This window comes from Hakea prostrata, chromosome 7 (genome assembly GCF_041222555.1).
Source record: "Hakea prostrata isolate BN-2017 chromosome 7, UWA_Hpros_2, whole genome shotgun sequence".
Taxonomy (NCBI): domain Eukaryota; kingdom Viridiplantae; phylum Streptophyta; class Magnoliopsida; order Proteales; family Proteaceae; genus Hakea; species Hakea prostrata.
The window spans coordinates 1,931,354-1,944,700 of NC_142606.1; the positions used below are offsets into that span (position 1 = coordinate 1,931,354).

The 13,347-nt window shown below is 37.7% G+C and overlaps 2 protein-coding genes across 4 annotated transcripts; one reads left to right on the top strand and one right to left on the bottom strand.

Annotated features, from left to right (window-relative positions):
• Positions 1-367: 367 nt before the first annotated feature.
• LOC149008877 (1-aminocyclopropane-1-carboxylate oxidase 5-like) lies at positions 368-2,337 on the top strand. Its single transcript, XM_089162107.1, has 3 exons — positions 368-770; positions 900-1,129; positions 1,440-2,337. The coding sequence occupies exons 1-3, from the start codon at positions 657-659 to the stop codon at positions 2,050-2,052; spliced, it is 957 nt and encodes a 318-aa protein (XP_089018233.1). The 5' UTR covers positions 368-656; the 3' UTR covers positions 2,053-2,337.
• A 1,016-nt stretch (positions 2,338-3,353) lies between these two features.
• LOC149008878 (NAD kinase 2, chloroplastic-like) lies at positions 3,354-12,339 on the bottom strand. 3 transcript variants are annotated; one of them, XR_016174647.1, is made up of 9 exons: positions 11,775-12,339; positions 7,923-9,881; positions 7,091-7,212; positions 6,872-7,013; positions 6,552-6,776; positions 6,235-6,309; positions 5,281-5,382; positions 4,379-4,780; positions 3,354-4,252 (listed from the first exon to the last, which is right to left on the bottom strand). XR_016174647.1 is itself a non-coding variant. In XM_089163496.1 (9 exons), exons 1-9 carry the CDS (start codon positions 12,018-12,020, stop codon positions 4,577-4,579), a joined length of 2,973 nt encoding a protein of 990 aa, XP_089019622.1. In that variant the 5' UTR covers positions 12,021-12,339; the 3' UTR covers positions 3,354-4,576. The 3 variants fall into 3 exon arrangements, 2 of the variants coding, with proteins under 2 accessions (XP_089019622.1, XP_089019621.1); XM_089163496.1 differs by having other exon boundaries at positions 3,354-4,780; positions 7,923-8,335; positions 8,438-9,881; XM_089163495.1 differs by having other exon boundaries at positions 3,354-4,780.
• Positions 12,340-13,347: the final 1,008 nt, after the last annotated feature.

The following is a 13,347-nucleotide window of genomic DNA, read 5'->3' on the forward strand; positions in this document are numbered from 1 at the left end:
CTTCAATATTATACTGCATGTAGATCAAATAGAGTTGACACTGCACTAAAATAAGCATTAATTAGGGTAACTTAGTTTATCGATGTCTTTGACCAAATTTTTTATCAAAGTCAACTCTATGCCTTCCTTAATCTTCACATAACTTCCCCTAAAGATCTGTTTTTATTTTAATTATATCATCTTTCAATTCAAGAACATTACCATGTGAATAGTCTTAGGGTGAACCAGAAGACAGTAGGGTTAAGTCATACTTAAATCAAAATATTAGTCGGCAGCAATCCTCAAACCAGAATCAAACAGGTGTTAAGACTCAAAAAGACTGTAACATGGGCTTCTCATCATGATTAAGAAGACAACTCCACCACTGCCAACCATGAAATAGAAGAGAAAAATGCCCTACAAGGATGCTTCTATTATGATTTTCCGCCATTAATTCCTAGTATGGATTTGACCTAGTGTGTTTTCTAATGCTTTGACACCGTCCAACACTTCACAGATTATAATATCTGTGCACTTAACGCGGAAGAGGGCATATTGAATTTGGTTATAAATAGTAAGGTTACCCACACAGCCACCTCACAAGAAAGACACAGCAACTCCTGTCATCTTCTTTCTTGAGATCTGTTTTCTTTGGTTTTTCTACTGCAATTTTCTTTATGGGTTCAATGGCCATTCCTGTGATTGACTTTTCAAAGCTTGAAGATGGAGAAGAGAGGGCTAAGACGATGTCACAGCTCGCTAATGGGTTTGAGGAATGGGGATTCTTCCAGGTAATGTTCTATATCATTAAAATAAGTTAATGAATTGATGAGGTCTGTTATTTTAGTCAATAAAGCGTAGTTTTCTTTAGTTTTGTTTTGCTGGCACTGGAATTTAAGTTGTTTTCTGCACTGTTCTAGCTGGTGAACCACGGGATCCCAGAGGAGCTCTTGGAGAGGGTCAAGAAGGTGTGCTCTGAGTGCTACGAGCTGGACAGAGAAGAAGGTTTCAAAAACTCGATGCCTGTGAAGGTGTTGAATGACTTGGTGGAAGCAAAGAGCAATGAGAAATTGGAGAATGTAGACTGGGAAGATGTCTTCACTCTTCAAGATGACCAGAAAGACTGGCCATCTCAACCCCTAGAATTCAAGTAAGTGTTCCCTAAGAACTCTATTTTTCTATGTTACGTTGATCTTCTAAAAAGTATCCAACTTAGATATGATTCATTTTTGGAATCTAACCATTGAGGAAACGATGCTCAAAAAGTTCAGATTCTCTATCCGGGTAAAGGCTTGTTCTCCTCTTGTATGTTTCTATACACAAAAAGGGCAGGGCTGAATGGGATCTTTTATTTCTTTTTCTAGCATTGATAATTAAGCTCCATAGAGAAGTGTGAGGAGAGCACAAACCTTGGATCTACCTAATGATGTTCTCCTAACTAATGAAGTGTTGTAATTCAGGAAAACCATGGCTGAATACCGACATGAACTGAAGAAATTGGCTGAGAAATTGATGGAGGTAATGGATGAGAACCTGGGCCTACCCAAGGGTTACATTAAGAAGGCATTCAATGGTGACGACCAGGCCTTCTTTGGCACCAAGGTCAGCCACTACCCTCCTTGTCCTCATCCTGAGTTGGTGAACGGCCTTCGTGCCCACACAGATGCTGGGGGTGTCATCCTACTCTTCCAGGATGACAAGGTGAAAGGCCTTCAAATCCTCAAGGATGACAAATGGATTGATGTAGAAGCAATGCCAAACGCCATTGTCATCAACACAGGAGATCAGATTGAGGTCCTCAGCAATGGGCGATATAAGAGTGTCTGGCACCGTGTATTGGCCACCTCAGATGGTAACAGAAGATCCATAGCATCCTTCTACAACCCATCTCTCACGGCAACCATAGCTCCTGCACCTGAACTAATCAACCCAGTGAAAAAAGAAATTGCCCAAACTTACCCAGAGTTTGTTTTTGGTGATTACATGTCTGTTTATGCTAAGCAGAAGTTTCTTCCCAAGGAACCCAGGTTTCAAGCTGTTGGGGCCAGTAAGACTCAACTTATTCCTACATAATGACTTTAATAATGTCTTGTTAATTCAAGTTTTAGTGATTAAAGTTGTATAACCCAGGGCGTAACCTTCCTTGTGCTGGACCTGGTGTAGAAGGACAAGGAAGGGAAAGGGGTATTACTTATTAGTGTTGTTTGCTTAAGAGTTCAGTTGCTTGCTTGCCTTTGCATCCCTAGTCTCTAGGTGATGTTGGATTTCCTTTGTACTTGCAAGGTTGCTTTGTACATTATACTAGCTATATAAAATGTTCTTCTTAAATATTATCAATTTCCTTGTACTTGATCATTTCTTTCAATTCCCAAGTTGTTAAAATCTGAGATTTGCTTTGGTGCTTTCAAACATGGATCTAGATCTTACTTTCATACTTACAAGCATCGGCTCATTCATCCAATAAATATTTTAAAAAAAAAAAAAGTTTCAACCCTGGGTCAAAACTTCAAAACGAAACCACATCAAAATTTCAGGTTTTGAGGAAGACTAGGTCCAACACCGAGATCTTAATTCTTGCTTTCACGTACTTCTATACAGGGTTTGACCCACATTTTCAGTAGTAGTTCTATTAGTTTTTTATTATCGATAAAGTCAAAAGGAAAGTTTATCTCATCGATTCTAGATATTCCCTACCTGCGCAGGGTGAGTTGACACATAGTCGAAGTAAAGTATACGGGCAGCCCAACCCAAAAGGTGGGTGTCAGTCCAACCTAGGGTAAGGGATGGACTTTGCTTGAGCTATCCAATTATTAATAGGATGCGGATATGGTATACTCCTTTCTTACCGATTATTATGCGTTCGATAAAATTATCCGATTAAATTACTTATTTAGATTATTTTTCTTATTTTTATAAATTTTTTACTTGTGATATGTGACAACTTTTCTAGATTTTTTACTAATGTAGTTACGGAAGTTGCTAAATTCTTAAATTTCAAACCTAGCCCTTACAAATAAAATGGTAAATATGTAAACAAGCAATCAAAAACTTGTATTCAATTTGTATTCATGCCCATTTAGAAGAATCTACTTAAGAAAATAACTATCCGATTATCATCCGAATCGATTGCGTCCGAAACCGATAGTATATTATCCGAATATGTCCGAATATAATAGGATGCAGATCCAAATCCGGTCCGTTACACCCCTACTTGAGTCGGACAAGACCGTCAAGCTAAACATTTTGTTGGATCGGAATTTCGGTCAAGATTTCGACCTCAACCATTAAAATTCATGATTAAAATTTTCAATTTCGACCGAAATCTTGCTTGATCGTAAATGTGCATGACTTAAGCAATGGAGGACGGTCTGCCCTAGTGGAGAGCATCTAGATTAACCTTTACAAAAGATTCCGCTTCACCCACAATTGTAATTTCATCAGTTATCGTCCCGTCGGACCAAGTCTAGGGTACCCTTCTACACTATTCTGGAATTCCCTTGCAAACTTAAAGACCCAGGAATGAAGAGATTCAACTTTTTCTTGTTGAATAAACACATTCTATGGCTTTCAGGATTCAGGATCCACACTGCTACCAACTGTACTAAACAATTGTTCTCACCAGATATTCTCTTTAAAAGAGCCTGATCGTTGAATTAGAACATTACCGGCACAACATATATACCCCACAAGTATAGATGGGAAGAAGAGAATCCTTTCTGAACACCTCACCTCTTTTTCCTTTTTGGGTAAAATGAACACTTATTCCAACTCACAAGCCATACATATATGCCCCGTTGAGTGGGTGACATGAAATCCCGAAATCTATTGCCTTGTTACAGTTTTGTGGAAGTTAATCCAAGAACTCTGCCATGTCTTTAAGACCAATAACACCGGCTATTTGGTAGGGGAACTGAATTTCACAAAGTAAGCATATCCTCAATGACTTGCAAATTTCAGAGATTTGTGATCTTTGTGATCCTGGGAAATGTGGGAGACGAATTACCAATTGTTTGTTGGTGCGACTCAGTTTCTCTTCAAATGCACCAACATATCAGAAATCCAATCAGTTGAAGGCATGTACATAATAAGGCTGATCAATGTCATTCCTCCAAAAGTTCCTTCAACCTTAGTTCACCATCCTTTGAGCTGAAAAACTAATGATGTTCTCCATGACAGTCACTGAAACACCAAATCGGCAACAATGCTACTAGTTGCATATTAGGACTCACTGGTGAAACTCTTGCATGTTAGAAATCATTGGAGAAACTTTGACCTGGAAAACAAGTTAGAGCATGTCCTGTCTGGGTTTTTAGGTCATGTATCCATATACTTATTTTCTTATCTATCAGAAATCAAAATTTCTAAATTACAATAAAGACAGTTATGAATGGATTCGCACCTTTTCTCATTGCTGGGGACAGTATAGCGATGCATGCTGCTGCAGTGACGATACAAACATGAAGACAGGCCGACCATTACTTTGTTTGGAAGCAAATAAAGAGAACTATAATTCAATTTTCGGTGTATGCATGAATTATGTACAAACATGTACACTCAAGTTTAAATCAGCAGTTATCAAGAATATGCATTTCAAGCCTTATAGAGCCTTCTGCTCCAACCTTTCATTCCAATTCAAGCAGCGGATCAAGCTGAGGAACCAGTCACCAGTTTGATCAAATTTATTGACTGTTGGAAGAGGATGTGGGCTCATAGAAATTCGAACAGAGTCTCCTCTTGATAGCTGTTGCCTTCTTTTCCCATCAAAAGACACCCACGCATTGTTTCGTGAGTCCTCGGGGATCTGTAGCATTCCATTGTATTATAAGGTCAAATAAGGTTAACAAAACCATATCAATCTAAAGTTCTGTACAGAGGCTATGGAAGCATCATATTATCAATAGATTTAAGAGATCTTTCTCCATAGATACATAAACCACTTTAAAAGGGGGGTACCATATTAATAATCTAACCCTCCATGTTTCTAAGAACTGAACAGATGCTGGACCATCCAAGCCTGGACTGCTGTTTGGTATTCTGTGGATCCTGTCCGGTGGTCTAACTCTGAAACCATAACGTACATTTTTTATACGAGACAAAGGTGACTACCAATCATATCATTTTTGCTGCAATCATTATCGGTCTGCTGCCTGTTTCCATTTCGTTGGGATCAATGGTTAAGTCTTATAATCACATGCATTAAGATTATTTCAAAAGTAGCATTATTTTTGCATAGACAAACATCAAGGTTTCATAATAATTTTTATATTTGATGACATCAATACATAGAACAAAAATGTTCACCTTCAATTCAAGATGAGCAGAATCTGGAAGTATAACAGGTCTAAATGAGAGAGAGTGTGGGCAGATAGGTGTAAACAGCATGCAAGGAACACTTGGATGAACCTGCATTTTAGATACTCAGGGTCAGCAGTTTATGCATATAACATAAAGGAATACAACTAGCTAAACAATTGAAACAAGAAGACAATCAAGACCAAAAACAAACTACAATTTAATGGCAGCAGGATGAACCATTCTAACATGAAATAAATGCATGGAACCAAGCACCTGGGTCATAATTGCCAAACAGAAACACCATGCAAGAGATTTATAGACGAAACACATTTGTTTTCATTTCATAAGAAAAACATCTCCCCCTATCTAACCATATGAATCTACTAATATAATCTTCTCTTTGTAATATTAAATCATGATGAAATGCAATAGCTCATCAGATTTCATTCTAAACATCAAATCGTAGCAACTTGTGAGTTACCTTGCCACAAATATGCAAAAAATTACATCAGATGGAACAAAGCTAAGGAACGGAAGAATTGTACTCATGAAATGTAGTAGTCATTCTGGGGGAATTATCTAATAGCAACACAGCAAGCCTTTCCTATAAATTAGTAAACAAAAGAGAAGAAAAAGGAGGCGAGGGAGGGGGGAGAGGAGGTCGTGGAAGGGGTTTGGCTGCTTTTCATGAGAAATTAGGATATCCAAATATAATTCTGGTAAGAGTCAGTTCATCAGAAATTCAGAATAGAATGTTGAAACTCAGCTGGGAAAAAGTTTTTTGATGAAGGAAGTTCATTATCATCATCCAAGCAGACCAAGTCATATCCCAATTAAAAGTTAACTTATATTACTACCATCATTTCCAATTGATTAAAAGATATAGCAGTTGGTAACTTTGGATAGCACTCATGAAGATATGGGCTTAAGCAAATCAAGCAAATAAAATTATAGGCTGACCATAGAACCTCCTGCAGCTGTAGAGTAAGCTGTGCTACCCGTTGGTGTGGCTACAATTACTCCATCACCTTGGACCTAAAAAAGGTGAGCATGATTTTTAGTATCTAACAGAATAGCATAATATGTTATTAAGATCGAGAGAAAAGATTTTATGGTATAGTTGCAATAAAATAAAGGCAAAGGGGAAAAAAATGTGAGTTAACAAATACTGACAGATACTTTAAACTAAAAGCTATGTAGAGATCTAGGCATCTAGCACATGGTCATTGATAGACAATTACAAAAAGTTGGGCTCCTAACAGAACCCCTGCCCTCACCTTTGTTATAAGGCGGTCATGCTCATAGCATTCAATTTTAGAAAGGTAGGGATTAGATCCGCGGTCAACAACCACCTCATTAAGGACATCAAATACTTTCCCAGGCATTGCTTTTCCCTTGCGAAAAATCTCACACCGAAGACGCATCCTAAGAGTTATATACACTCCATCCAATGTGTCATTCCCATGGATGATTTGTCTCAAATCCTGCCTGTAGTCTTCAAACTGAATTGTGAAAAGAATGTAACTTGAGGAAGAGAACAGCAGAGCCATGGATAAGAACCAAAATGTCACTATCACGTTAAAGTATAGATACATACACTATGGGAAGTCAGAAACCCAAGAGATCCAAGGTTAAATGATACAACAGGAGGAACAGCACCCCTGAATAAATTAGAAGCATGAAGTATAACCCCATCTCCTCCAAGACACGCAACAAAGTCAACCCTCTCGTGAAGGTCACTGCATAAGGGTATTCAACCTTGATAAGCAAGTAGAATGAGGCAATTTTCAATCATTCAAGCCAACTGTTATAGTACCAGGAATCTTGAATATAAAAGGTTTGAACAAAACCAAATCCTGGGATTCTTGAAAATATGTCATGAACTTCAGGTTCCACAAGCACGTTCATTTTCTCCTGGTGATACAAGAAGGAAGCAACCTACAGAACAGATAAATAACTTGATCAAGACAAAATCGCAGATAAAAAGGAGAAGTTTTTTCCTCCCCATCATGTGTATAAAAGCATGTAATTGTGAGTGTAAGCTCCAGTTAGAATATTCTTCAAGTGAAATTAACTTGATTACTAGTAAAAAATGCAACCTGACTTCAAAAAATGCCTACACTGATTAATACCTTGTACTATTGGCTGGCCCATAATTTGGGCTCAAATGATTGACTTGCTATTTTGAACTGCTTTTTTTCGATGTATAAACTAGGGCACTGGAGAAGTTTTATAGATAATACGAGATGGTGGAATCTACTTGTGCAAGATATTTGAAGGTCCGGTGGAATACCACATGGCAGATATATAGTAGGATGCAAATCCATGCTGCTACTAACATCCCAGAAAGACTTTAATTATGAAGTTCCAAACTCATTGTTACATAAACAATACAACTTAGAATTCCTCTATGGACTGATTAAAAATGGTTTAAGTTTCATCAGTGAAGGTTGCCAAACTGATTAAAAATGTTTTAGGCTTGGATGGCAAAGATTGAGAGGTCCTATGTTCTGTTCTCCCTATTCACTGACTCGACATGCAATATCCACATTGGGCTTTGATAGAAGAATTAACATGAGCAAACACAAGTGAAACAGTTGTTCCTTGTGGCTTGTTCCAAATAAAATGGCAAGATATTAGCATCGTACCTCTTTGGCTTCTTCCATGAGCTCTTGTCCTAACTTCTTCAACAGTAATACAGTCTTTGGTGTAGACTTCCACATAAGCATCTGCTGTTGGGTACTAGGATGAGTGAAAGCTAAGGACGATTCTGTCACCTTCTCTCGGGTACAAGAAAATCCATCTGTGCGAACTAAGAACATCTCTGCCTTCTTTCTTGACTGCACTCTTACAACACCAGTTGTAGAAGCACACATATTACCTTCAACAAGCTCCGAGTCTTCATTATCTGAAGCAACCAAGGACTGACTATTGCTCTTATGCTCCTGTTTAATAGCTTTAGGAGTAACATTCCTTTCTAAGTCAACACTCAAGCTGGTTGAAACATTAGTGTCAGTATCTACATACTTCTCTTTTCTACCAAGTGAATCCAAGCTTGCACCTACACCAACAAAAGTATCACGCATCATGTATCTTTGAGTGCCATAAGATTTTCCAGGCGTTGAATATATATTTTTATCACTAAGTATCCCATTTGAACTACCTGACTTCGTTAGACCTGAAATACTAGCAGTCACAAGAATTTCATCATTTACATTCATTTTTGTAGTTGGATGTGGAATCAGCATTGCTTCTAATCTTTTCCTCTCATTAATGAAAAATGTGGGTGGTGAAGTTTTTCTATTTCTGAAAAACTTAGACATTTCCTTTCTAGAGAAAACTTTGCCATTAGGGATCTGAGACTTGAATGGGTCAATTTCCCTAGAACAGGGTGCCAAAGATCCTAACTCATTCTCATCAGCTTCCTTTGAGGATATTGTATCTCGGGAAGAAACAAGACTTCTATAAGAGCCATTTCCAGTTGAATCATGCTTCTCCAATATTGAAGATACTTGTCTGCAAGACACCTCTTGGGGACTATCAGAAGTAACCATCATCTGAGGCAACAATCTATCGTCGTCTTCCAAGCATGTAACCCCTTCTGAATTTAAGAATACCGGCATGCTTTCCTCTGTTTCTCGATCCTTTGACTGAATTCCACAGATAAGGGGTGGAGAATCGGGGACTAACTTGGAAGCAGAACAAGTAGCATATTCCCTCCATCTTGAGACCATAGCAGAAGTCCTCTGAACACCTTCCTGGCTATGAAGATAAATTGGCCTTTTAAGAGAATCCACTACTAAAGATGCAAACTTCTTAACCTGTTCCATTGAAGGTGCTGATCCAACTTTAACTGGCAATTTGACCACTTCAATTTTCCCACTTAGAACTGCATCATCAATAGCAGCTTGATACAAGTAGTCGTCGAATACTTCTGCTCTCAAATCTACAATAGTTTTATATCCTTTCTTCAACAACCACACCAAACCTTCATCTGTTACCTGGCCACCAGTCCAAAAGGCGACTTCAGAATCTTCAGATGCTGACTCTTTTTGCAGGGACAAATAAATGGGTGACCAGTTTGCAAATAGCACCTGGCAGGGGTACCTATCCCCACAAGGTAAGCCAACATCATAACACAAATTCTTTAGCCTTTGTAATTTCCTCCATATAATGATTCTTTGTTCACTAGATGGGACCAAATAGTTCTCAAGGGCAATATGCAAACTTTGGCAACACTTTTTCATCTCATTTCTGAAAATGGCAAGTGGTGGAAGCTTATCCTCCAAGGAAGTTACATCCGAAACTTGAAATGAATTCATGAAAGAAGATCTACCAGAAAGAACATCCTCCCTACCTTTCTTCAGAAGAGCCGCAATGCAGTCAAGTACTGCTACTAGTTTGTCCTCCAATGAAGCTTGGTCCCCTGATTGGTAGTCATATGAAACAGCACACTCCCCTGTTAAGGGATTGCACAAAGTGTCCATTATGGCGGCATAAATCTGCTCAGCAGCTCTAAAAATTCGGCAATATGCCTCAACTTCTGCAATATCCCCAGGAACTGGACCAACCAAAGAAATTTGGGATGAATCCTTAGACAGGGAGGTCTTCAAATCGAAAAAACCGTGTTAGTCATAAATAATATTCATCATCACAATGAACCACTCAATTCTTCTAAAACATTTGTGGTAGGTTCTATCCAAAATCCAAATAATAATCTAAACAGATCGATGTAACATAAATATAAACCGGACATCTCAAATCATAATCGAAATGCATCAATCTAAACACAAAAAGAATATGGTTCAGCATGTAAAGAAAAATATTATCTGTCATACAGTGTACAGAAGTATGCATCAAATGAAGAGAAGTGTTCACAGGTAAAGGCTGAAAAGGCAAGATGGAGACACAACAACATATTTCCTTTTATAGAAAAGCACACCATGAATGAAGCAGCTTTAATACCTTTGTCATTTGCTCAGTCTCACCTTCTCTCTTCTTATTATTCAGTTTTACCTGCTGGTATAACTTGGTAGATTCATACCCAATCCCAATCTGTTCTTTATTATTGATACAACTACTCCAAGGAAAAAACAAAGACATAGCTGGAGAATCAATTTGGTTTTATGACAGGTACAAGGGAAGCTATTTACCTTATTAGGAGACTAATGGGGAGGTATAAAGCATGTAAGAAGGTTCTCTATATGGTCTTTGTTGTCCTAGAAAAAGCTTTAGAGTCCCTAAAGAGTTAATTAGGCAAACTCTAGAGAAGAGAAATGTTGCAAGTAAATATATGGACATAGTTATAGATATTTATGACGGTTCGATGACAAGCATACGAACTCTGGGTGGACAAGATAGTGAATTCTTTTCCCAAAGAATCAAAATAGGGTGCATGAAGTGGAAATTTGCTTTCAAGGTTTTTTGTGATTGACGTTTTTCTTTAGAGCTCAAAGGAAAATTCTATAGAATCGTCGACGACTTACTATGATGTATGGCACAGAGTGTTGGATGTTAAGATGGATGAGTGGCAAAACTAGGAAGGATTAAATAAGGAAAGATCATATTAGAGTTGACTAGCGAGTAGCTCCAATAAATGACAAGCTACGAGGAAGTTGATTGAGGCCTTTAAAATCCCCCATATGAAGAAGTGATCTAATATAATCGAAGGAACTAGAAGAGTTAGGGTCAAACCTAAAATAACCTTAGGATAAGTGTTGAGAAATGACATGCATGGCTTAAGCCTTATATCTAGAATGACCCTAAATAGAACTAACTAGATGGCAAGAATTCATGTTGTCAACCCCATTTAGTTGGGATAACGCTGGTTGTTGTTGTTGATGTCGCTTTTCATTGAACAACAGCTCTAGGGTTATTACAATACATATTAACCCTTTCCCAACTATGCCTCCCAAAGCTTTAAATCCAAATGGGGCCAAATTCATCATGGGGGCAAGAGGTAGCTAAGGCTAGAACGACACTAGTGCACAGAAAGCCTTTAGCCTACATTGGAGGAAATATCAGAAGTGAGGGGAAATAATTTCTTCCAGACATCAGGGAACTTAAACGTGCAGGTTGGTGTGTGCAATGCTGACAGCCATATATGAACTCATTTTAAACAAATCCATTAACCAATTATTTCAACTTGGACAGAAGCCTTTAGAAAGGGTTTCTAGATATAGCAATCAGCAATTGGTAATTTGGCTTTCCAAGAATTCGGTACAATACAGTATAGGATGAGTGGTGGGTTTTCACTTTATAAAGTTCTCTTCAAGATTATTTCCTAGGCGTTAAAGATTATTTCAACGTGAATTAATTTCCATCGCTGAAACATTTTGGGCGCCTAGAATCCATTTCTTTATCTTTATGTGCATATTTTATTCATCGGTTCTAACTCTGTCAAATTATAAACGCAATAACTGTATCAAAAATAAACCCAGTCCTCAAAACGAAAATCATGGAATAGAGAACTAAAACTAGAGGAGGTTCTGCAACTTCACCTTGGTATCCAAAGCAATACGAGAAGAAAAGAAGTTGGAAAGCCTGGCTCCAACTACGAACTTCAAACCAAAACGGTCCTTTCTTGGGGAGAAGAAACACAACTCCATAGAAGCTGCCCTCTCTGTTGGGCAAGGCAAAGAGAGCTTCACTGGATAAACCTGGGCTCGTGCAGTTACAGCAATTCGATTCATATCGAATAGAAATTGATCATTAGATTGGCAAAGGCAACAGCAATTTATATTCATCCTCCTTAAGAAAAGACAGATTTATGAAGAAACCAATAACGAGTTCGAATGAATCGATAGATCCTTCTCCTTTGTTCTCCACCTTAATTAGATGGGTTGATAGAACAAGAATCGACAGACTGAGAACGACTGATTATTTCCGAGTTATAACTTCTGAGATCGCCCAACAGAAAGAATAGGAGACAACAAGATGAGTCAAACCTCAAGTGCGACGTTTCATGCGACATTGGCCAACTTCTCCGTGGAAAACAACTTATTAACATATGTTTTTTTCCAGTATTCAAGATTCAAGATGCGGGTGATTTAAGAACAAGCCCATTGGGTTGGTTCACTTGGTATCAAATAACTAGGGTTTACAACAAAAAAAAACTAGGGTTTGATGATTGACATTTTCTATGGAAAAAAATGATTGACATTATCGTACCAAAAATGGCCCAAGCCAAGGACCCGTTGTGCCCGTCAAATAACTAGGGTTTCATGTAAAATTTTTGTGGTATATTAGTGTAATAATTTATTTCTATTTCTTGAGCCATCACATGGTTACTGTGTATTGGTACATTCACAATTTTTTCCTCCTCTTTATGTAGTTTTAAAGCTACAATCCAGTGTTGTATGTTTGCTAACACTTTCAGGGGACAGGTGTTTTCTGATTAAACACCCTCTCGTTACTTTCTTTCCAAATGAAATAGCATGAGATTATGAATACAGAAAAGATAGATTGGAAATAGGATCTCAATGGATTTCACGTAAATCTTACTCCTATTGTATAATTGAGAAGAACAGATTGCTCTTCCATGGGAATGTGATCATTGAAAAGAACACATTGTTATAAACCAAACCATTGGATATAGATTTAAAACTCAGTTATTCCAATTTAATTGGATTATTATTTTCAAGTAAAATTTTGCGTTGAAACAAATGGAAAGCCTGCATATAAAATGAAAAGGATTCTTCCAGTCTAAATTATGCAAGTCTGGGTTACCCAAAAAAAAAAAATTAATGCGAGTCTGCTCTGTTCATCCCTCCAGAAACAAAAACAAAAAAAAGCCGAAATATCACATAGGTGATGTCACATGCAAACAACTTAATAAATAACTTTCATTTTATTAACTCCCTATTTTACGAGCTTCAATTCCTCTTCAGATAGAAGGGACTCTAGTTCAGGATCTAGATTCAATTTTAGGCTATACAATGGTTGATATCGGAGTTGAAGACAACCTAGTACATGAACAAAATATTCAGCCAATAGTGTATTTTTGGAAATGTAACTACTGTTATCAATTATCATACATGGACTTAGTAAAACCCTAAAATGTCCATTTAAAAC

Excerpts from the sequence above, each read along its gene's own strand:
- LOC149008877 (XM_089162107.1), top strand. The coding sequence starts at position 657 with ATGGGTTCAATGGCCATTCCTGTGATTGACTTTTCAAAGCTTGAAGAT. Across the intron at positions 771-899 it reads AGGAATGGGGATTCTTCCAG|CTGGTGAACCACGGGATCCC; the intron begins GTAATGTTCTAT and ends GCACTGTTCTAG. Across the intron at positions 1,130-1,439 it reads TCTCAACCCCTAGAATTCAA|GAAAACCATGGCTGAATACC; the intron begins GTAAGTGTTCCC and ends GTTGTAATTCAG.
- LOC149008878 (XM_089163495.1), bottom strand. The coding sequence starts at position 12,020 with ATGAATATAAATTGCTGTTGCCTTTGCCAATCTAATGATCAATTTCTA. Across the intron at positions 7,014-7,090 it reads TTTTATATTCAAGATTCCTG|TGACCTTCACGAGAGGGTTG; the intron begins GTACTATAACAG and ends ACCCTTATGCAG. Across the intron at positions 6,777-6,871 it reads GGTTTCTGACTTCCCATAGT|TTTGAAGACTACAGGCAGGA; the intron begins GTATGTATCTAT and ends TTCACAATTCAG.